Below are 25,959 nucleotides of genomic sequence, written 5' to 3'. Positions count from 1 at the left end.
GATCACATATAGTAATGAAGTGAATTTTGCTTCGATCATGTAAATGTTAAACTCAAATTGGACATTTCTGAGATTGACATCTCATTGGAGGTTATTGGAACCTATTGGAAATGCATATTAGTCAAGCTCCAGCACTTTTTATAAATTAACTGCAAGCATGACACCATACAAACAAACCTATAAATATGTCCACACTGTCATGCAAATTCTATGTAAATTTTCATGACAGGGGGGACATTTTTAGCTAAATTTAGCATTACATGAACACATGATGAAGCTACAGTTAGCTAAGTGGTTCACGGTTGAAGCTGACAGTGCACTATTTAAAATATATATTTTGATTTTCTGCATAGTTTTATGTTAATTAATATTTCATATGACAGGGTGGACATTTTAAGCTTAACAACATGCAACTACAAACACAATATGATGAAAATAAGGAAAAATAAGTGAACATACTTACTGTGTGCGCATGGTCGCCGTGATTTCACCAAGTAAGATGTGATCCTGGATCAACATTTTTTGTTGATCCTGGATCAACGTTTTAATCAAAGATACCACAACCTACCCTTAACTCAAACCCTAACCATTTTAAACCCTCAATTTAGTGTGAAATAATAGTTTGAGGAGTATTCTTAAAAGCCCCTAACCCAATCCTAAACCTAAATCTAACATGCACACTAATCTTAATCCTGCAATCTGATTGGTTAATGAAAATGTTGATACAGGACCAACAATGGTGTTGATCCAGGATCACATCTTACTTGGTGAAATCACGTTCACAATGTTGGCATTATATGTTTTAATCTCTACTGAAGAAAGACCAAATGGGGGACGGGATGTCATCCACTACATCATTTTAGTTTCTTAAAGGGGCGTTTACCCCAAAATGACAGGGTGTACAGCAATTTCAGGGAGTGCAAGTGCAAATGCTTAATATTAAAAGGAAAATTTAATATAAATTATTAAATTACTTGTTTTATCAAATAACTTGTTGAGGACAATAAGAAAAAGTTCAAAGTTTTTACATTTTATGTACTTACTCACTTTTTACACTCAATAAAGTTAGCTGAGCAGTGTCTGGGACATGCCAAAATCGCATACATCCAACAAAAAAATGGTATAAAATGGGGAAAACGTATTTCAAGAGACTTATCATTGAACTATGAGTAAAAGTTTGGGCATTTATAATAAAACCTCAGAATTTCATTATTTTGGATTATATTCATGATGACTGAGTGATTCTGACGAGAACAGCAAAAGGCACTTTATAGTGATATTGACTCTTCTATTATTTAACATATAATATTAAAAAATAAACAGTGCTTTCTTTCTTTTTTATATATTATTTTAATAGTATAAACCTTTTCTTAACTTTATTTTAAATAACTTTATTTTTAAACATTGCACTACCAGGGGTAGGCAACATCGGTCCTGGAGTGCCGTTGTCCTGCAGTGTTTAGCTTCAGATGTAATCAAGCACACCTGAACAACTAATCAAGGTCTAAAGAGTCACCTGAAAACTACAGGTAGGCGAAATTTGATTAGGGTTGGAGCTAAAATCTGCAGGAGATCGGCACTCCAGGACCGACGTTGCCTACCCCTGCACTAAACTAACAAATTAAATTCCTGAATACATTTATTAACTATCATATATTTTTTGTTTAGATTTTTTAAGTCATAGACTTGATTTGGTTGTGTTTCACCTCTGTAATTTTTTTTATATTAGGCTACTGCTCTATCTGTAACTGCATAGCAAGCAACATCATAATATACAGTATATAATGCATACAATAGCTATTGAGACAAGTGAGCTGCATACTTTTATCTTTTGAACGTTTCTCCTCATCTTTCCTCTTTTCGTAACCTGAGCACCCGATGGCTCTAATTCTTATCCGTAGTTCAATATGTGTTGTGTAGTATTACATCTTTACCTGTCCGACCCTATATGAGGTGTCTCAGATGAACTGTGACTTGGCATGAACTAACCCTGCTGCAGCACTTTGAGTAACATCTAAGTAACCCGAAAACTACAAGTCCTGACCAGATTAACTGATCACATGGTCACAATGATATGAGGTGCAGATAATCAATTAAAATCCGATCAAGCATTCCGTCATCCTCTCATGGAGGGGGCAGCTCATGGTTGCATAGCAACAGAAGATGCACATCCTCCTGAGCGCTTGGAAAATAAGTTTTAACCCACCCTTAAACGTTTACATCAATGATCAAACGAATATGAAACTAAAGTAAATAAAATTCTTTCTGCGAGACTGATTATGTTATATTTTTGAAAGGGCATGTGGGCCGTAGAGGGGGGAGGGGGGCCGCAAATGGCCCGCGGTCCGGGAGTTTGAGACCACTGATGTAAATTATTTAATCATTTTTTTTACATTTGTACTGGAAAACCAGACAAACATACTAAGCAGTGTACTGTAAACATATAGTAGCTGACCAAATTAGGCAGAAGCCAACATAGGCAGGTGCGTGACATGAAAATACAGTGTTTCTGTAGCTTTATTGATGTAGCATTGCAGTACCAGCACAAGAAGTCATGGGATCAATTTCCAAGGAAGTCACAAAATCGAAAAAAGTGCATACTTTGAAGTTGCTTCAGATAAATGCATTTGCAATTTATAAATGTAAAAAACATTTTCGCAAACCTATTGTATCACACATTAGCAATTTTGCATCCTGTATGGCCAGCATATAAATTTCACAACTTGTTTAATTTTACAGATATTTCATATGATAAACAATTTTGAAACTGTGCTTGGTATTTTCAGAACCTGGTGCCAGAGGCACTTACACTCAATATCCAGGAACATGCTCTTCTGATGCCCACCGATCCTGCTGAGAGCCTCACAGTCAAAACGTCCCCAGTCGGACAGTCTGACCCCCACAATAGTCAGCATGGATTCACCATAACGCCCACGTACCTCCACACGGCCGTCTGGACTCTGAAAAACATCGCCACATGCATTTATTTCAACAGCATATAAACTTGATATTAGTCACATAATTACCTATGAAGTCATTTGACCTATAGCAGGAAATAACTCATTAAAAACAAAAGAGTTATTTTTTTAGGATTTAAAGAAGGTGCACAAACGGGTTTCGGCTCCTAACACACCTTAACATCAAATTATCTGCGTTTGATGTGACAAATAACACATGAAGGGCCACATCTACTGTAACTTCCTGCACACCCAGCGAAACTACTTCATGTTTTGGAGCCATAGTTAAAGGCATGATCTCTGAAAGCCAATGTTGCCATTGAAATCACCTAATAAACATGCCCCTACCCCAATAGAATCTGGACCATCTTTTGAAAGACCCGCCCCACACATACGCAACCCAGGCAACGATGTTGATTAGTAGACATGCCCCTTACTGCTGATGGCTACAAGTGTGTTTTGGTACTCGGTGAAATAAGCAGGGATCCCACACCTTAGTTAACTTCAAATTCAAGGACCTTTCAAGGACTTTCCAAGGCCAATACCCTCAAATTCAAGGACTAAATGTGAGGAGACATTTAAGTGAGAGCAAGGTTACATCGTGTTACCTTTTAAGATACATTGTTACAGTTCCCTTTTGAGGGAACTCGCGCTGCGTCACTGCGGTGACACTTTGGGGACGCCTCCAGGGGTAAGTGCGTCTGAATGTGTATATCAAATTCAGCCAATGGTGAGGCTTAACGACAAAGACAGGGTGACGCGGGAGTATATCGCTATCTGAAATATTGCCAAAAACGGTGTTACAGGGACGCAGGAAGTATAGCAAAAAAGACACAGCGTCTGGTTCCCCTCTCAGGGAAATACAGTTACATACGTAACCGGAGATGTTTTCATGTGTCAAACACAACTACACAAAAAAGCATTTTGGTATGAATCAACATTCGGATACAGAAATATAAGCATTTAATGTGAACAGTTTAGCATGTGTGCTTAAAAAGTCTAGAATTTTTATGATATTATCCTACACTACACAGGGAATAATATGGATTTTTTTCAGAAAACTTCTTGCATAAAATAGATTCAAGCACTTTCAATGACCTTTATCTATGTATGTACATTTTCAAAAACTTCCCAGGGCCTTCAATTTTTTTCCCAGATTCACAAACTTTCAAGGATTTCAAGGACCTGTGCGAACCCTGAATAAGACAAAAATCATGCACCCCGCCTTTAAAATGTGTTAAAACAGATACTGGCCGTTTATATCTATGACTCGGAAAGCAGAATGACTCATACATCAGATTTTAAAGTAGGCACACTCGTCGTTTCATAATGTGTTTTTGAACCATCGGCAAAACAAATGTGAATCCCAAGAGGTCGTCTCATACCCGTTCCTGATAGGATGGAAAGTCCAAAAAGGGATCTCAGGCTGTTTAACCATCTTAAAGGCAAACAAGTCCAGCAGACATAACACGCATCCCTGTTTCAGCAGCACGAAACATCGCTCAGATGTAAATCGACCCTCTTCCCTGCTGCCCTCTGAAGCGTACGCTGCATAATGAACAGCAGAGAGATGTGTGCCGCTGTAACTTTTGATTAGCGAAAGATGAGCAGTAGTGTGGTTAACAAGAAGCACTGCATGATGACAGTTTTGAGGGTTGTCTTCCTGTCTCAACACCATCCGAACTGACCAAAATTCAGCTCAGCTAGCCGCTAATCTCCAAGCTCACGCTGGCACTTGGATCACAGTAGCCAGACATGTTTTTAGCCGCTCCTTGCTTGCCGGTAAATCCAGGTCATAACAGTTTAAAGTGGTCAAGCTGGTTTTTGAAACGTTTGTGAAGCTGTTTAATTTCTGCATATAAATGCCTCCAAAGTGAGACATTGTGGCAGGCTGTCATTTGGCCCCCACTGAACTGCTTTTTGCATTGAATTGATGCCCATTACTTAAACCGCTGTGAGTAAAAGGAAGGCGAGGGTAGAGGCTCCTAAATCAATTGTTTGGCACCTTTTAAATTCACAGCACAGGTCCTGTCGCTCCTCCTTGTAATCGTAGCCGACTAACTCTCCCCGAGCTCACCTCCACATTCCCACACCGCTGAAAGAGCAGCTTAAATCAAACTCATTTTGTTCATATTGAGTGGCGGCGAGCATCGCTGCTCTACAGCACCTCTTTGTATGAATCCTTTTTCATTTCCAAGCCACGCAAGCTATTCTAATCGCTACCCGAGCAGCCCTCGCTAGATTAACTGTGATGGGGAGTCTTTTCACAGTTTCTCCCTGGAGCAGAGCTCCGTTTGCCTCTATTGTTGACGCCAACAACCCTCCTTTCACGGCATTCTAATGATCTTTGACAGCTTCTGTTCCCATCATCTTTCCCGCCTGGTCTCTGCAATCGCATTTGCAGTTCGGCAGGCCGCATTCGCATTCAGCGCAGGCACGGAGCGTGCCGGTAGGAACTGCGGCGTTATTGGAGCACAGAAAACCTTCTTCAGCCCACAACTGGTATACAGATTGAGCGTGCCTCGGGGCTGTGTCTCCGCATGGTCGTTTATTATATCCTATAATGTCCAGGACTGTTACTGTGGGCATGAGCAAAAACCAAACGTCACCACTATCACAGTTAATGTGCCGATAAGATGTCACATTGTTTACTGACTTAGAGGAAATGGGGTTTGAAAGTAACCACAGATGCTCATGAAAATTTGCATGTGCGATGGAAATACTGAGGGGAAAAAAGCACTGAAACGAATAATTTTCATAACGTGCACTTCCTGTAGTCGAAAGCTCTGCATTTTTCATCCGACGTGAACGGACCTGCTCTGACAATTTTCTTCATTGCTAAATGTACAGAGCTGTGAGCCTGCAATCTGAATTGAACGTGATAAGAGGAAAACTGCTCTGCAGAAAGATAATAAAATGAAAAAAGAAATAGACGATGCATTCCAATCTTTTCCACGTAATTTACATTGCACAGCCCATGCTGGTTGCACACAACAACAGAGCTGTCTGATTCGCAAATGAATTTTTCTTATAAGCCAGTCAAAACGACTGACAACTGAGTCCAACTCATCAGTCTAAAGTGTTTGATTCACTCCCGTTCACTTCCTATATACAAATAAAAACATTTACTCACTCTTGTCACTCCAAACAAGATTTTTCCTGCGACACATAATAGTATAAATCTTGGTAACTGTTATAGTGGCGGCAAATGATGACAGAATTTTCATTTTTAGTGGATCTACTTTACAAATGGATTTGTACATTTTTTATAAATATCTTCATGCACGATACCTTATCTCGATCTGAAAAACTGTGCCCGTCACTCGCTCTCCTCCAGGAGATTTCAGGCAAAGGTTCACCTTCAGCCTTGCAGGAGATCATAGCGGCGCTGCCCTCCACAGCCGTCACGTTCCTTAGCTTAGTAATGTGGGGCTGGACTGAAAGAGAGGACAGCAGAGTAATAAGACAATGCCAAAGGAAAAAGGACAAGAACTTATATTTGGTCATCTAAAATCATCTCTGAAACTATTTTACTTGATATTATTGTTTCCCTATTGCTTAGAACAGTGGTTCTCAAACTTTTAAATGTGCGGCCCCACTTGTGTATGGTGCATCCTTTTGCAGAGACTGTCCTCCAAAAATAAGCACCTTATTACGGCGTAAAGTGACGTATTAAGGGATTAGTGTCCTCTAGCGGCAGTAGCTTATACAACCTGTTTTTTACGTTTTAAAGTTTTTGCATTATACATCAGATATGACACATTTAATTTTATACATTTGTAAATGTAGAAACTTTTTAATAAACATTTATGGTTTTAAAGATATTTTGGAGCATCTAACCCCACCCTCACCCTAAACCCAATCACTTCTCAACCATATAAAACACAAAACGCAAGTAAAAGTACTTTAAAAGTACATAAAACAGTGTAAAAACATTACAAACCATTCAACTCATTCAAAAATAAACCAACATGACATAGTCGGTCACAAGAGCCAACAGCGCTTCACATTCTTAGCTAACATAATGATGCAATCAGTCACGAGACACACGAGAGCCAATGCCTTTTCACAATCATAGATGACGTATCATCACTTCTTCTGGCGGCAGTTTTTGAATCGGTCAGATCTGATATTTACAGCGGATTGTAATCACGTTTGCATCTTTTCTTCAAATAAATCGATCGTTTGACCTTGGTATACTTGGCATTTTTAAGTTAATTTTTTAAAAGTTGTGACTGATTTGTTTGCTGTGTTTATATCATATAATAAATAAATGGGTACGTTATTTGCCCTAAATGCCTGAATAGTGTAATGTGTAATAAAATTAAATTTTAATGGCGGTTTAAATTGAAAATCTTATCCCAGTACATGTCATCATAGCAAAATTATACCCCAATATATCATTTAATACCCTAACATATTAAGTTTCACCTGCTGCCGGTAGAGGCGCTAATTTAGTAAATGCATCTATTGGTCATATTTGGTGAAGTGGACAAATGACCAAAGCAATCGTATGGGTTGGAAAATAGGTTGCTTTTGCGACATTTCATGACATAAGAAAATCTCAAACTTAGAATTTTAACCAAACAAAAGATTAAATTATACAATATGGTGCTGTTGGTTAATATGCTTATTAATCTTCAGTTACAAAAAAATCTGATAAATTAATATATTTTATAAAATGTCTTGTGCCCAAGTTTGAGAACACCACTGGCTTAGAGGTTCATATATTCAACGCAATCTCATTAGAAACAGCTCACAAACGTTTTATATATGATAAAGTGTTTTAATACAGTCATAAGGTTGGTATTGTTGGTGTTATTGTCTTTCCAGACATACAACAATGCACCAACAAAATGCATTTGAGAATACAAAAAAAGATGTTTTTTAAAAAAGTAAAAGTTTCTTGCCTCCAGACACTCGTTGACTATAGGAATATGATATTCTGCTCCAAAAATACAGACATTTCCAGAATACATACTGCACATAGGGAAATATTCCGGAAACATCCAGCTGAACTTTGTGTCAACAACATCATTCCAACCTGACAATCAAAAATACTTCATGGGCACCCAGCTGTACGGAAAACAACCTCGAATTGCAGAAAGGATGAGACTTTGCTGTCTTTCTCGGGTTCGAAAACTAAACCGTACATTGACAAACGCTATGCCGAATCTAACAGGGTCCCACTGGTAAATTAATAGTAGTAAACTGCAGGGGTTTTGCGGCATAAAGAATACTTAAGATTCCCATCATAAATCTGTGATGAGGCTTGTGTTGTGTGGCAGTGCTCATTAAGGCGATAACTGATGTAAAACAACAGCACCCTGCAGGGGAAGAGTTGACACCAATACTGATTTTAACCTGATAAATATACATTAGAAAACGCTGTCCCACAGGCTGCACAATAATAGCAGATACATAAAAGTGTTAAAGCAGTGTTATCAGTGTAATGTCTTTCTCTTGCTGTGCTGACAGTAGGCTACGCTGGGGAATGATTGAACAAAGAATGCATTTAGAAATGGGAACGATCCTATTAGCACACTGCTAAGTTTGTATTCGGATGAACTTTGATAGGTAATTTGCATGAAAACGAATATTTAATTTACTCCATGAAATCACTTGATGGGCACAGTTTTTGTTTCTGTATTAAGCACTATTTGGATAGGATTAGTTTTGGGGATCTTCAGATTGGGTGAATATTAATAGCCAATTTGCACTGGGTAAGAAATCTCAAGAAAACACTGTCATTGTGTGCGTATTACACATATAACCTGCTAGTTTACTGCTTTGATAAACCCACAAACATATCAGAAAGCAACCAGCTTTGAGAAAAAGCGTGACAATATAATCCGGCTCTCGAACTTTGAGATGCTGCTCAATAAAGCCAAAAACCACTTTTATGAGTGCACAGGAAATGCGGGCGTAATGCGTCTCACTGAGTGAAAACCGCTAGCGGCTCTGCCTCTGTTTGCTGTCAAAGGTCGTAAACGAAAGTTACAACTCTGATTCTAAACACGCTTTGCAAAACAAAACTCCTATCCAATAACAGGGGCTCATTTAAATGAGCTCTTTGAAGAATACCCTTTGCTTGCACATGGAAAGGATTCTGATGACTACAGAATAAATCTCCATACATTTACATGAGCAGACAAGGCGCTATCTGAATAATCGGTGAAAATGTTGGCGGCTTCATGAAAATCGAAATCAAAATTCCTCGCCATGAAAGACGTGGTGTGACCCATTCTCGTGTAATTTAAGGGGTCTGTTTATAGAAGGAAAGCAGGTCATGTGGCCAAACTGGGAAAATGAAAGTCAAGGGATGTGTCAATCAAATTGTGTTGCACTAGGCAATGTGGTATACATACGACCCAATGATTTTATTTATTTATCTGGTAGTAAGTATTGTATTAGCGCAAAAAGGCTTTGGGTTCGATTCACAAGGAACACATATACTGCTAAAATGTACAGTATAGATGCACTGTCAGTCGCTTACAAGTACAAAAACAGCATACACTAAAACAATTGGTGAAAAATAGCACTAAAAGCTCGTAATCATAGGGGAACATTTTTAGTGCTATAAAGCACCTACAGTATGAAGTCTGGGGGTGATATACATTAGCACCACTATAGCACCAGATATGGTTCTATATAGCACAATATGGTGCTACACAGGTACTACATAGGTGCTATATAACACTTAAAATGGTTCCTCTACGATTACAAGCCAGTGAACCACTTTGGTGCTATTTAGCACAGTTTGTTTTTAGAGTTTGAAGGGTAAACAATATAGGGGTGCACGAGGCAAAAACTAACGTGGGGTTAGTTGTAACATGGACTGTTTACATTGTTGCACAAGGTTGAGCGTTTTGTTTTTCCGGTATTTTTTCACACTGCCAAAAGACGTATTATAAAACGGGCAGTTCTGGTTCTTCATTCTGATTAGTTGAAACGCGTTCTAAGCCGTGATAAATTACACCGGTAACCTCACGGTTCAGACCACATTACATTAGTATCACTGCGCCACTGTTGCTGCCTACTGATTTATGAAAATAAACACCAGTGTCTATAATCATATTTTTAATTTGTGTACAATTGCACAATTAATGGCGATATCCAGATAAATGTCAATAAATATTGTTGAGTCATCTCGTCGATAAAGAGAAAACATTGTCTGAGGAGTTTATAAGTCAAGTTCATACGTCCGCTTTTATCCACTGGGTGGCGATCTTACCCAATTTAAACACTGACGCATTCACTCAACACTGAAAACACAGCGTGTAAGTTTTGATGGCTTTGAATCTGGGGCCGTATTCACAAAGAATTTTAAGGCTAAAAGTAGCTCCTAACTGGCGAATTTAGGAGCAACTCCTAAAAATAATGGGCGTGTCACTCCTAAATTTAGGACTCCTAATTTTTTTCACTAAGAGTAATTCACAAAGCATTTTAGCCCTAAAAGTAGCACCTAAGTCTGGGACAGCTTAAAAGAAGTCGAGAGGACTCCTAACTCACTAAGACCTATTCACAAAAGATCTTAAAATGTCTTAGGTGCTGATCCTCCTTAACATGGACAGTTTCACCAACTCAAAAGCATTGCACATAGGCTACTTAAAAGCACACTTTAATGTAATCATATTGTTTATAACATTTGTTTCATAATTCATTACATTCATGACAAGCAGGAAGTTTTTTAGAATTACATGAAACAATAATGATATTAAATATTAAATATTATAGGCATACCTGTTGCCATGCTAGTCTGTTTAAAGGCTGCAATCTCAACCCTCTACTGCGATTATAATGCATATACCACCGCCTCTCGCATTCGTCCGGGGTCCGCGACATAAGCGGGAATGCTGCATTGATCTGCAACAAATCCTCTCCCCAGTGATGCGCGGGTTGATCCGAAATGAGCGGATGCATGCGGCACCCGCGGTCACGAGTCATCCAAAAATATTCGGGTCGCGTTCGGTCGGGTTGTTTGAAATAAAGATGGCAATTAACTATTAAACAATTACTACTTGCAAAAAAAATGCTGGCCAGGGAGCGGGTCGGGTACACTATTTATTTTTTATTTTTTGCGGTCCGAGTTGCGAGCGGGTTAGTTGAAAACGTTGGTCGGGAGCCAGTTGTTTTGTACATTGACCCGCGCATCACTTTCTCGCATGTCTCACGCTTAGTTTTGCTTGATATCTCAGTGCCGAATTTCCCTTTTATTACGTTTCTTTTGTCCAGCACCAACTGGGCCAGTAGCAGTAACTGATCCTGCATCCATTTGGGCTTTCTTTTTCGTTTTGGCGAGTTCCACCATCATTTATTTATTACATTAGGCAGGCTTCTTTAATATGGGCAACATTTCCTTGCTTTAAGTAGTCTATTTAGGCTAATAGGATGTACATTAATCAAGCAAGTGTTCATGTAATGTCGTTTTATTATTAGGCAATTGGCGGTTTTCATTTGTATTAGGCTTGATTTAATTTAATTTAATTCACGACTTTTCTTTTATATGTGCATTTCGATGGCATTACTATAATTATTATTTTGTATAGGACACAGACATATTTCGATATTGTAATTCCATGATTTGGTGCGTCTGTGTTATGTTCCGCGTGACAGCCCTGTCATCTAACAACCAATCACCGTGGTCATTGCGAGGCAGCTCGTGCATGAGAATTGACGTCATCCGTAGCAACGAAGACTCACTCTTAGTTTAGGAGTTATCATTTTTCCTTACTAAAAGTAGGTCTGAAAGGCGTTGTGAATAACTTTTAAGAGAAAACTCCTAGCTAAAATCTTTTAGTGCGATTTAGGAGTACTCTTAGTGATAAGATAAAATGCTTTGTGAATACGGCCCCTGATCTCTTACTAAAGTTCTTCACAAATATGGAATTATCTCCGCTTTTAGCTAAAAAATTTGAGAGGTGATAAGAGAACAATGAAGGTAGGATGAAACGTTTTTTTGTTTGTTTTTGTTTGAAAGCGGATGGTCTGTTCTTTCATTTGATATTTTATGTTTATTTAAAGATAATTTTTCTGCAAGGCATTAAACTAAAACTGGGTGGCAACTTAAAAAAAAAACGCTGACGGGGAAAGAGTTCAGCATGCTTCCAAGCATATTTGATCATCACTTCAACAGCACAATATAAATGTTAATGTATAAATTAGATGAATGTTGATTTATAAAATAAACACCACAGTCTTAAATCATATTTTCATTGTGTCTTTGCTGCATCTCTGTTGGTTGGGAACTGTGCTCTGTTTCAGTCACACTTGATTCTGAGGAACTACTTTGTTTGGCGGAAGAGTAATATTTGTACTAATATAATTACAACTTATTTGTGTTTTATTTTATAAAATCCCGCTAACGTTATGCATATGAAGTAAACGTTTTATAAACGCAATAAACCCCTTGAAGCGTTGGGTTACCAGTGCATTTTATAACAGCTAAGGGGGCTATAGGCACTCCGCTTCGCGTCGTGCCTAACAACGCCCCTTAGCTGTTATAAAATGCACTGGTAAACCACTGCTTCTCGGGGTTTATTGCTTTATTATTGGAAATGTTTAATGTTTTTGATGTTTAGAGTTATTGATGAACGAGTGTTTTGGTGGCATGTAAGTACATTTTTACATCATATGTTTTTTTTTTTTCGGTTTCTTAGTTGGGTGTGTAAGATACCAAATCCAATGCTACAGTATGTCATATTAATAAATGTCTTGTTGACTAAAACATAGCATCGTTTTCTTGGTGGGCTTGAATATATTTTGACCCAGCGAAGATAATTGTAACGCTGTGTTACAATTAACCCCCCGCTCTCCAACAATTTTTTTTTGGGGGGGGGGGTTATTTTTGTCATCTTACATTTATGCTATTTGGCTGATGCTTTTATCCAGAACAACTTGCAGTGCATTACAAAGTATACGTTTTTTATTAGTATGGCCCTGTCCCAAATGGCGCACTTCATGGCCTTAAATTGCGCGTGCTTGCTTAGTCTACGAGTCCGTAGGGTGTCCCATCTGTCATTTTTATGCACAAAAGTGTGCTCATCAGCGCCCACTTTGCACCCTTGATGTGGTCTTCGGCGAAGCCCGCACTGGTGCAGGCTTCACACACTTTACCAACCCAGAAGTCCTTGCGAAAGAGCAATCAAACGAATCAGGCAACGGATGGGAGGAGTTCTTTTCATATTTTCGGCGTGATGCTCGAGTCTATCCCAAAATACGACTCCGGTGCAGCCTTGTGGACTTGTGTCAAGGGTAGAGCTGAAGATCTTTGCCCGAACCCGACGGGACCCGTCGGGACCCGACGGGCTCGGGCGGGTTCGGGCTTCATTTCTAACATTTTACACGGGCTCGGGGCGGGCTCGGGCTTCCGCTCCGGCTTTGTGAGGTAAATGACCGGTCAAGTTCAAATCAGTAGCGCAGGATCGCGCTGAATTCATTTTCAGTGGATTTAATGATTTTCCTCATCAAAAACATGTAGCATAATCTTGGTGAGTAGGTTTTTCAATGTATAACTAAATATGAATCGAGTCTTACATAATTTAGACAGAGGATATAGACTAATGTTGGCAGTAATGGAGAGAAGTGCCAACGCAAATCCCGCGGAGCCTGCCTCTTAATTTCGTTATTGCCAAATACCCATCTTAATTCACAATGTATTATCTTAATTTAATTCGTTAAGAAATAATAATTTTATTGGCATAAGCCTATTTTTAGATTGAGATGTTGCAATGTTACAGATTACTTATTTCTTTGTTTCAACTTCCAAGTGGCGTGTAGATTATTAGTCATGAATAAATAATGTTAAAACCTGTGTAAATTTCTCATTCTTGACAAAAGCTGTGTGTGTGCGCACATTTAAATAATGTCGGGCTGTAAACGGGTTCGGGCTTTTAAAAAGCTGTCAATCTAAATGTACGTTCGGGTTCGGGCTGCATTCTGTCGGGCTCCGGACATTTCGGGCCCAACTTTTAAGGCCCGATTACAGCTCTAGTCAAGGGTCCTTAAAGGGACACTTCACCCATTTGCATTTAGCTTTGTATAGTTAGAACCCCAGTCATGTTTTTGAATGGTCATGCATCATTTCCTCAGTTGCCGCTAAGAAAGTAGAAATACAGATTTCAGTGTTGCACGTCCTTCTTTCAATGATGTAAAAATCATCATTTTGCATCATAGAAAGAAGGAAGTCCAATATCTTTGTTGAGGAGGTGAGACTACAAACACCCCTGTTTCTCGGTCAAGTAGGCACCAAATTCAAAATGTATGTTATACTTCAACTACAAATATGACCAGGGTGCGATTTGTGAAAAAAACAGAGGGGGGGATGTTTTCATAGGCGTCGATTTCGGCGACGGTGGGCACCCACCATATTTCGTCATGAGTTATTTTGTACCCACCACTAGTTTTTACTTTTTTGACTGTTTTCAGTGGTTAAGAAGAGCAATATGAGAGAGAAATTTGGTAATCATTGTCTGACCTAACAAAAATCCATTATAATATTATTATTATTTTTTTTATATATTTCTAATTAAAATATTTCTAATATTCAGAAATGCGCTCTCCGCTCACGAGCTCTGATCGGAACAAACCCGAACCTCACTGTCTGCTGAACTTGCGCAGAAACATCAAAATATAACCAGCTTTTTAAAATGGTTTTAAAACTTAACATTTAGACTATTTTAGCGCAAATTATGAGCTTATTGACGATTTTTTATAATTCTTGACATAATGCGTCTCTGTCCACAGCACATTTCAAAACATTTTAATTCATAAAAATAAATAATGAGAACATGAACTCATCACTGCATTTGCAGGAATTGTAAAATATTTTTTCTTATTAACTCATGAAGCAGCCTAACGCAATATTTTTATTCTAATAGCTTATCTTTCCCCACACATCATATGAACTGTGATCATGCACAACGAAAAACGCGTAAGAATTAAATCTTGAATGGCAAAACTGTATGGCACAATGTAGTGTCAACTTAAATATAAATATGAACAATGTCTTGATTGCAAAGTTAAACCATTACAGTAGAAACAGTTTTACTGCTGCTTTTAAAGTAATAATATTAACTTTACACCGCAATGCGGAGCTACAGTGAAATGATAGAAAAGACAGATGCATTATGTATAGTCACTTAGCCTCATTTGCGCAAACTGGACGCGCCCTCGCCTCGCTAAACGCCTCATCTGCGTGTAACTTCGGCCATTCTCAGTGGTGTGACTGGGACACTAACTCTGCTTGTCATCATAAACAGATAATCAGATTGTGATGTTTATTCCCGCTTTAATAATATGCGGATGAATATGCTGCCTTACACCGTTTCGACACACAGCTCCATAACCATCTCGCATGTGTTGATAGGCTACTCGTGAGGTGTAACCGGGTCTGTAACCAATCAGATAGCGCCGTGGGCGGGACATTGAGCAAGTCTGCATGCAGAGTGGTGAATACAGAGAGGCTGCGCGGCAGCTGTATCAGAGCCAGCCAAAGCAGCGCATTTTAAAACAAAATTGACTTTAATCAAACCACGGATCAGTGATAAGTTTTGTGATCCGTCTCGCCACAAGTGTAGTAGCACTGATCACTTTGAGGGGGGGGATAAATTTATCCCCACCGGGGATAAAAATAATTAAGCAGAGGCAGGGATACATTGACCAGAAAGGGGGAAATCCCACGCATCCCCCCCGGCAAATCGCACCCTGAATATGACACACTTTCAATAAAGATTAATGTTTCTACAGGTGAAATTCTCCTTTAAGGTCTGCGCTACATGATGTCATCAAAGTGAGGAAGTCCACAAGTCCGGAGTGTGCCATGTGGGACAGGACCTATGTGTGTTCCCTGGGTTCGAACGCTTGACCCTTTGCACAGTTAATACAATGCTCTTCCACTGAGCTATACAGAAGCATTGCTTAATGTGTCCTAGGAGCCACTAATCTGAACTTGATACTATTATACAGTATCTTAAGCTTAACACTATGGATGGACAATATACATTTTACCATATCATGTCTTCTTCCTCACATAAATTATTTGTTCAGATTAATAAATAACCACCTACATACACGTAAAGCAGATTAGACAGCCATCCCTATCATTTCAAAATCTCAAAACTAATTTGACAGAACCGTAAACACTTATTTTGACAGGTGACACACTCCTACGCAAAGAATAAAAGCTTACATAACCCAATAAAAAACAGTTCTCACCAAAAACTTTGAGGAACAGTTCGTGCTCAACTTCTCCTGCCTTATTAGAGGCTTTGCAGGTGTAGGAGCCCCCGTCGTCCTGCTGAATGTTTCGAACGGTAAGCGTCGTACCCCGAGCTCTCATTACGTACCGCTCCGATTCCTCCAGCTCCACTCCCTTCCTGACAGACCACACATGCACAACACATATCAACTCAGTGCTACTATCCAATCAAAAATAACATAATGCAAATTCAGAATGCAAAGACATGCTAGAGAAAACCTCTTTTTATCTTAAAAAAATGTAATTCAACATTTCAGAACATGCTATGGCAAAGGTAGCCAGTGTAGGTGGAAACAGAATAATGAAATATTTTTGGAGAAGATTACAGCGGGGTTTCAGAATGTCATAATATTGGAAGAACGGGAAAGAGCGGAAATGAAATCTATTTAAAGTGGAGAGACCTGTGTGGATACAGGAAATGGAGAGAAAGGAATCAAATCTCAGATAGTCAACGGAGAGAAATCTCAGCTAGTCAAGAGAAAAACAGACGGATGTTTCATTCTGGTAGCTACTTGCAACAAAATAGTTGCAATTGAACAGATGCTTCATCAGCCAGAGGACATTACATCACACTAATTGTATTGACACTAATTGTAGACAAGTTTAGCTGGTGCAACCAAGTGCATTGCTCAAGGGCACAACAGTACAGTTCAGGTTTGTGACATTAGTAACTTTCCAAGTAGTAGATTCTAGGTAATTGGAAATCTATCTATCTATCTATCTATCTATCTATCTATCTATCTATCTATCTATCTATCTATCTATCTATCTATCTATCTATCTATCTATCTATCTATCTATCTATCTATCTATCTATCTATCTATCTATCGTGCACTGTAAGGAAAAATGGTCACTAGCTGTCAATGGGGTGGTATCCCACCCTGGTACATAAATACTTCAAATTAGTACCAAAAAGGTACATATTGGTACCAAATGTATACATAAAAAGGTACATAATAGGAGGGTTTTAAAGGGTACATTGACAGCTAGGGAACGTTTTTTAACCAAGCTAGCTACGCATCCACCCACCTGCCTATCTATGTATCTCTCTGTCTGTTTCCACATTTACCTCCTCCCCGATCTTTTCTGGCACCAGCAATCACGCAAACGAAATTAGATTAAACTATCAGGTTTTAGCAGGCGTAATGTAATTGTTGGTGCTATTGTCATGTGCCGACGTATCAGTGAGTGGTTTGGTTATGCACATTCATTAAAGGTCAACGTGTGAGAATGCACGGCAGGGATCGCTTTCATCCCGTTCATTCTCATCCGAGCCGCTGGTAATTACAGTGAATGAGAGTCTGTAATCAACACATTGGGCTGCTGTCACTCAAAGCCTGCACAGTACCAGCGCAATAAACAGCTCTGTTCGCTGTCATCAAAGTCTTTTTTTGGCTGAACGACCCTTCTTCGCCTTTTCTCGCCTCAACAGTTACAACGTGACACCTTAACTTCTCGAAACTCTTGTTTGCTGAGGAAAAAACATCTGTTTTTGTTTACATAACATTTCAGTTTTTTTTAATCTTTGCTTGGTTAACGAGAAGAGCAGATGGTCTGGATAAATGCATTTGCATTTGTATATGTTTTATATATGCATTATATACTCACCTAAAGGATTATTAGGAACACCTGTTCAATTTCTCATTAATGCAATGGTGTGAAGGATGTTTTCTTGGCACACTTTAGGACCCTTAGTGCTAACTGGGCATCATTTAAATGCCACTGCCTACCTAAGCATTGTTTCTGACCATGTCCATCCCTTTATGACCACCATGTACCCATCCTCTGATGGCTACTTCCAGGAGGATAATGCACCATGTCACAAAGCTCAAATCATTTCACATTGGTTTCTTGAACATGACAATTAGTTCACTGTACTAAAATGGCCCCCACAGTCACCAGATCTCAACCCAATAGAGCATCTTTGGGATGTGTTGGAACCGGAGCTTCATGCCCTGGATGTGAATCCCACAAATCGGCATCAACTGCAAGATGCTATCCTATCAATATGGGCCAACATTTCTAAAGAATGCTTTCAGCACCTTGTTGAATCAATGCCACGTAGAATTGAGGCAGTTCTGAAGGCGAAATGGAGTCAAACACAGTATTAGTATGTTGTTCCTAGTAATCCTTTAGAGGAGTGTGTGTGTGTGTATACTGTATAAGTATATTACAGAGAAACAGGAGGAGTCATTGTACTCATGAAGTCACTGTACTCAATAACATGAAGTCATCGTAACTTGTACAGCACGGTTTGGTTTGAATAGTGTGAGTGCGCCCTAAGGGATAGTGGTAGTCGGTTTGTCATACCTGTGCCAGGTGACATCAGGTTCAGGTGAGCCATACGCCCGGCAGGTAAAGGTGACGGATTCTCCATAGTCTGCAGTGGCATTGAAGGACTGCTGTGGTACAGTGACAACTGGTGGAACTGTATGAGAGATAAACAAGACCTGTGAATTATGCAAATACTTATTACACTTTTGAGAGGAAGGGGGGGTATACAAATTCACAACAAATTCTCATACTGTACAAAATTAATTTTTATTCATTCGCAAGCTGACAACATGTTCTCATGCACACTTCTCAGGGAATGATGGGTGTTGATGGCTGTGTCAGGTGGCATAATGTAAAATAATGCATGGATACTATTTTCTGGACAGTGTTTTCGAGATTTACAATGTTTTCAATTTTTACAGTGCACACATTTTGTCTAATTCCTATTTTAACACAACAAGGCAACAGCTTTTGATAACTAACCCTTTATTTAGTCGTGTCTTTAGCTACAGATCACCAAAATGTTTTTCTACACAATCCCTAAAAAGGATGAATAAATACATTAGCTGCCCTCAAAATCAATATATCCTGAGCAGTTCACTTAATTATATAGCGAAAGGTCAATGAAGAAAAACGCTAGGGTCAAACAACAGGTCGACCCAAATGACCTCAGACAAACATGCAGTAACAATTTCATAAAAAAACATTGATTTTCACAGCATCGAGTTTATATTCATGAAGTAAATAGGCTTATCTTTACTGAAATTTCCGATGCTGAAAGTGTATGTGCGTGCCAATAAAAGTTCTTTATGTGCACACCAATGTCAAGTTACTTCCTTTAGCGCAGTCAGCTATATTGGTATGTGCAATGATTTGAGTGGGATTTTTATATTTCCCATCTCCTCAGAGAACTATAAGGTGATAAAGTAATTTCAGACTGAACCTAACCCAATTTTGACTCATTCAGAAATTACTCTGCCATGCCCTTCCGAATGAAGCAATTCACCTGGGAGGGAACAGCTTTCAAATAGTTTCAATAATAGGCAGCAATGTTCTTCTGCAAACGTCCTACACAGCTTGTTAAATACAGTGTTTTCCTTCTCTTAATCCAAATTTCGGTTTTCAAGGATGGATGAAGCCTTTCTGTCCGAAACAGGCATCATTTGATATTATGACTGCTTTAAAGACATTACACAATTTAATGGAGTGTGCGCTGGGGTAAAAGATTAGATTAGATTAAATTGATGTTTTATTCATGGTCACTTTTAGCCTGACTTAGCAGTATAGTAACAAATAACACATCTCTTACATCCTCTATTAACCATCATAAATACACTAATTCACAAATTCACCATTTGCTTTAGTCATCGCACATTATGGGTCATTCATTAGGTAAACTCAAATTGCTGACAGCCAGGACCAAATTAATCTCATAATTTTTTGCCATTTATCTTTAATGCACCATTCGCTACATACCTACGACAAAATGACACACATTACCTGCAATGGCACTTTTGTACGGATAAAGTGTTTTGTTGATGAATTTAGTCCTAATGGGAATCATGGTCATTCACCTTTTTAAACTCAATTGATGCTAAAAATGCCAAGGTCATGTTTGATTTCTCAGTGGACACATAAAAGCATTGTAGCACGCTTTGGATAAAAGCATTAGCTAATGCACAAATGTAAATGTAAAGGGTTAAACGGCTGAAACCTCTTGAAACAGTCCTACAATTAAAGGTAATGTAAAGCAATGATGTGTTTTTATTTTTGTCTGAATTTAATCTCACAAACGTACATTCCCAAATGTATATACTGTACTGTTCATATTTTTACCAGAATGAAGGAATTACTCACAAACACACACACACACACACACACACACATATCACTAAGCTGTCATGCACCGAAATGGTTTCAACAAGATTATCATTGACTTTCTCGCCAATCGATGCCTATTTTCGAAAGCCAGTAATCTAATTCAACCTGTTCCCAGATACGCATGCTCAAGTGAAACAGCTCTGTTAATGTGAGACATAATTGGGTATTAAGGCATCAATTCAGAGCAGCTAACCACCTGGCATAGACTGCATTGACCTTTAGCATTAACAACTGCAAGCCTTCAAAGACTAAATCATTCTTGTGCCAACAGGAGAAATTGCAATAAAGTGGATATTTTGAAGGAAAGTTACTGAGTCACAAATAAAAATCAACAAGACAAACAAACAAGCAGACCTATGAGATAAATGTGAAACAAATGCGACGGTCTAAAACATCTCACACATAAATAAAGATTCGCTAACTTAATAAAAAGTTCTTATCTTATCTTATCTTGCTTTGAAGAAGCAACCCTATCCCAGAAAGAACTTAATATAACCAAATCTGATCCATGTATTTATTCATTATTGTATATATTTTTCCAACTACAACATGAATGTTAAATAAAGCCACACTTTTCTAGATTTTACCCATGTGATTCTTAATATGTATGGCCTGGTCAAATGCCAAGCAAAGTCACTTTAATGTGTCCCTAATGTATTCAGCTAACAGGACACGTCTCCAGCTAACTTTGATTCAAATCTTTTCAGAGGACAAATACATGTTCATTTTGTATTCCATATCTAACACTGGTGACCGGAGGGTTCTTAGCATCCCTACAGAGTGACATTTAATTCATGTCAGGCTTTGAAGTGTTGTCATGTCGGCTAAATTGTCGGTTATGCCTCATTAAGCGCAATGATTGGGCAAAGAAAATTTGAGAAGTAAACTAAAGAGACACCCATTCATGTTCTCTATCATCATTTAGACATGGACACAAGTGGTGCGATGTCATTGTCTTGTTTCCTCCAATCAGACAACAAACGGGGCAGATGTCACTGAGATAATATGAGATTTGGAGCTTTGGGTCAAGTGCTGTTACGACTGAAGTTACAATGCATGAGATTTTATCTGGCAACTCAACCGTAAGTTTGTCTTCTGCTATCATTTTGCAATAGCATGTTAAGTGGTTAAGTGCTCTGTAAGGACATGATGATGCTGGTCAAAAGTAGTTTATGCTGGTTAGTGTTGATTCTGCACTGCTTGGACCAGCATGTTCATTGACATTTCTATACGGTCATGCTGATAAAGCTAAGTATAGAAATAGTTAATCCATGAAAATATTTTTAAGTAATTATTGTTATGTACTAATGTCGTTACCAAACCAGTTTGAGCCTTTTTTTTAGACATGATGGTTACCAATTTTGACTTTCCAAAGAAATCTTTTCAATGAATCAGTTAAACCAGTTCACAAAACAGGCCTGAATTATTCATTCACCAATATACAAATGTAGATTTAAAGTGCAATTAAATAAAACGTTTCCTTTTGTTTCCCAATAATAAATAAAATGCATAATAAAGTGCTCCTGCTTTGCTCAGTGGTAGAGAATTTGTGCAATGTTAGCAGCACAAAAGGTCATGGGTTCAATCCTATGCAACACACATCATGATAAAAAATTGATACATTGTAATGCACTTTAAGTTGCTTTGGATAAGTGTCTGCCAAATGGATACATGCAAATGTAAAAAAGCAAGTTTAACATGACATGGTGGTGCATAAATGACTACAAATAAAAAAATTGAATGAACTATTCCTATAAGAGGTTCTTGATTATTATTTCTATACAGTACTGTGCAAAAGCCTTAGGCCACCATGCTACCATTAGATTTGTTGTTTTTGCAATGGCATAGTGATCATAAATAATTATTTTTCAGTCTCTTTATTAGAATATAACCAGAAAATACGGGAAATGTGTATGTAGTATTAAAAACAGTATAAAAGTATAAGCTGAAGTGTTAAGTACTTAGGGTAAACTCCCCAACACTTGAGAAATAGCAGGCAGCTGCAGGATCTCTTAAACCTAAATGAAATTAAATCCTAATTTCTAATTCTAATCAAATGACTTCAGGACTTCAGTCTACTCAAAAAGCTCAAGAAGTGTTTCATGCCAAGAGAGGTCACACTAAATACTGACTCATGCCTGAAGAAGACATTTTAGTTCTGAAAATGGTTTTGCTTTTAATTTTGTGTACATATTTCTTGTATTTTCTGGTTGTATCTTAATAAAAAAGTGAAAAATAAATATGGATGGATATTAAAACTTTGCTAAAACACCAAAGCTGGCGGTGGTGGGCTAAGACATTTGCAAAGTACTGTATATTAATTTCTTTTGCTGTATTTAAACATACATATTATATCCAAGCCCACAACTTTTACATAACATCCAACCGTCACCAAACAATTACTCTTGCCACTCATTATCTACATGAATGATAACCCTCTCGATGGATATCACAGCCAAATAAACCTGTTGGCTTTCCAAACTCACCATTAACAACCAGGATGATGTCCCGGAAGTCAATCTCTCCTCTGGCTTCGACTCTGGCTTCACATCGATATAGTCCTTCATCTGCTTTAGTCACTCTCTGGACTTGCAGATTGTTGTTCGGCAGGAGCTGAAACTCTGGAGGGCCGAAAATATGATGAAGTTAATGACACCCTCCTTCAAAGGATCTATATTTATCACTGTGTGTTTCATGTAAATGTGATTTTATCCAGAGCTGTCAGGCGACTGGCTTGTTAACGCTTGTCAACACCAGAGTTGGGTATAACGCGTTACTGTGTAACGCATTACTGTACTCTAATTACTTTTCCTGATAACGCAGTAACGTAACGCTTTACATTTTAAATGTATGTAATTTGATTACAGTTACCAATAACAACAAAATTACGTTACTAGCGTTACAAATTAAGTGTTGAAAAATTAATTAAAATGTATTTTAAAATGACGTTTTGCCATTGCACGGCAACGTCTGCGAGCATGCGCGCAGCGTCAGTTAACGAGCATATGCTTACTCACTCGTCTGAGACGCAAGCAAATGGATGCTATGTGAGCGGTGGTTGATACTTCAAGTGGAATACAGACAATACATGTCCAAAACCTTGGCATTTTTAGAGTGGGCTTTGCGCGATGACATCTGGTCTGCTAGAAGCGGTCGTACAGGTGTGTTTTTAAATCACTAATGTACAATAAGGTTTTATTTGTTAACATTATTTAACTATGTTATTTTATCATGAGCTCAATGCGTGCACTGCATTAAGTAATCATATGTTTATTTAAACAATTACCAAAACAACTTTTAATTGTTATATTTAACGAACTAACATGAATATTAACATTCTTTAACTTGACCAAAAAGCCCTCGCGAATGCGACGACGTGTTAAAACTATAGTTTCTGTCTCCGCGACCGCGAATGAATGTAGATAGTGTAGCATTCAAGAGAAATGCACAGACACTCGTTTAACTAAACTGCTGGCTTTATTTTAACAGAGCACCCGTAGGACGATGCTCACGCACATCCAGTCGCGCGCCCGCGCCAGAGCGTGCACAACATCATAGCCCAAAACAAAAACAAAAAACCCCTCCCCTCGTTGCACTAACCAATCACATTTCAGGGAATACATGGCAAAGAGAACAGAAACTCAGCGTTAACCCTTACAGAACAGAGTTGTAATAAACATCCAAGAACATCATTTTAAACACTGCTACAATAGATAGATAGATAGATAGATAGATAGATAGATAGATAGATAGATAGATAGATAGATAGATAGATAGATAGATAGATAGATAGATAGATAGATAGATAGATAGATAGATAGATAGATAGATAGAATGTAGAATGTTTAATGAGAAATGTTAAACATCTGTAACTTATTATAAAAGCTACAAATATTTCTGGATCACTATATGACCAGTAATTTTAGGAGGGGGCAAAATCACACCAAAATAGCTTTAAGCATTCAAATATGCACTGTAATCATTACTGTTTTCAAATGTTACAAGAAACATTTTCACATTAACACTGTGTTTGGGTTTATCTGTCCTTGTTTCTGACAGTTTCACTTTGTAGTTTTTTACATTTGATGTTGTCAAAGTAACTTAAAAGTAAAGTAATTAGTAATTAGATTACTTTTTGCATGTAGTAATCAGTAATGTAATCAAATTACAATTTTAAAGTAGTAATTAGTAATTTGTAGTGGATTACTTTTTTTGAGTAACTTACCCAACACTGGTCAACACACAGAGCTGTGTTGTTAAAAGCGAGAACTTGCAGCATGGCGCGCTTATAAAAAATGTAAACATTGAAAACTAAAGTTTAAAGAGCTTTTAGTGTGTTTATAAGGGCCAGATGCTCTATAAACAGTGTCAAGTGTAAAATACTGTATAGATCAATTTCTAATCAGGCATTGTCACAGCAACAGTAAGTACTTACCTGTAGAATCAAGCTTATGTTTTGCTGTAATAGCTAATAAAAATACAATGGATTTAACCGCATGCAGCTCATATGCGACCAATACTAGACACAGCGAACAGTAATATAGTTGCCATTTAATATCATTGCAATAGTAACCAAGGAGATAAAAAGTGATACTGTGTTACACTTTAGATCCGTTTCAGAGCATTGAAAACAAAATGTCTTGATTGCCAGTAATATTAAATGTACGATATGTAAGATATTTGCAGTAAAATACCTAAAAACCACTAGTCCAGTGTTATTTTGTCCAGCTGATTACTAACAATATCTCTAATGTTTTCAACTACTTGTAAATTATGAGAAAATTATCGGTATTGGTGCATCCCTAGTAAATTGTGTGAAAAATAGCGCGTTTTTTACATGTGAAACATGAACACATGTTATATAGCGCACTGTAAACACAATCAAAGCTTCAAAAACATACTGTAGAAAGAACGTGACCTTTAAGTTAAAGACAACAAATCCCATCATTCCAATCCCGTCATTCCATGCTTCTTCAGAGTGTCATTAATCTACATCATTGTTATTATTTTGATTGTGCGCCCTCTAGCAGCGGATTCTACATATTGCATCTTTAAGTAAAATTAATGAATATCCGTGATAGATATATTAAGGAAAATTGTAAATGTTAAATAGTTTTCATATATTAAATTCCTAAGCCTTCCAACTTATAAGTCTGTATTTATTTGCAGTCATTACTTATTAATGCCTCTTCCTACCCAAGCTTGTGGTTCGACGGATACTTACTCTCACTATCTTCCATGATCTCAATGTTGTTATAAAACCAGGAGACCACAGGCACGGGGGAGCTGGTGACATCGCAGACCACTTCAGCCACATCACCCTGTCGAAACTCTTGAGGGGACTTCACGTCCCTGAATGTCAGCTTCTCTGTTGATTAGAGGAGAGAGGAACATTGTGAAATCTTTTAGGTGATATAGATGTGCAATGTAAGATATGATGTCCTCTCTCATTCTCTCTCTCTCTCTCTCTCTGAACTCACACACATACTTCAAATTTCATTATATTATTGTATTAAAGCATATATTGTACAGCTATCTATCCAAGGTGTACCATGGATAAAAAAAATAGCTATTAAAATAATTTACTT

The 25,959-nt window shown here is 38.0% G+C and overlaps 1 protein-coding gene across 3 annotated transcripts in view; it reads right to left on the bottom strand.

The window, feature by feature from the left end:
• The window catches only part of ncam2 (neural cell adhesion molecule 2), a 267,126-nt gene that overhangs the window by 53,085 nt on the left and 188,082 nt on the right, over positions 1–25,959 (bottom strand). For all 3 annotated transcript variants that reach the window (XM_065251962.2, XM_065251960.2, XM_065251961.2), the window contains exons 4-9: positions 25,596–25,739; positions 22,858–22,992; positions 18,527–18,644; positions 16,173–16,333; positions 6,249–6,394; positions 2,810–2,960 (exon numbers count right to left, since the gene is read on the bottom strand). In XM_065251962.2, coding sequence (XP_065108034.1) covers positions 2,810–2,960; positions 6,249–6,394; positions 16,173–16,333; positions 18,527–18,644; positions 22,858–22,992; positions 25,596–25,739 — 855 coding nt within the window. The remainder of the gene's footprint in view (positions 1–2,809; positions 2,961–6,248; positions 6,395–16,172; positions 16,334–18,526; positions 18,645–22,857; positions 22,993–25,595; positions 25,740–25,959) is intronic.

Source organism: Paramisgurnus dabryanus, chromosome 15, assembly GCF_030506205.2.
Source record: "Paramisgurnus dabryanus chromosome 15, PD_genome_1.1, whole genome shotgun sequence".
Taxonomy (NCBI): Eukaryota; Metazoa; Chordata; class Actinopteri; order Cypriniformes; family Cobitidae; genus Paramisgurnus; species Paramisgurnus dabryanus.
This window is presented reverse-complemented; position numbering and strand designations above follow the sequence as displayed.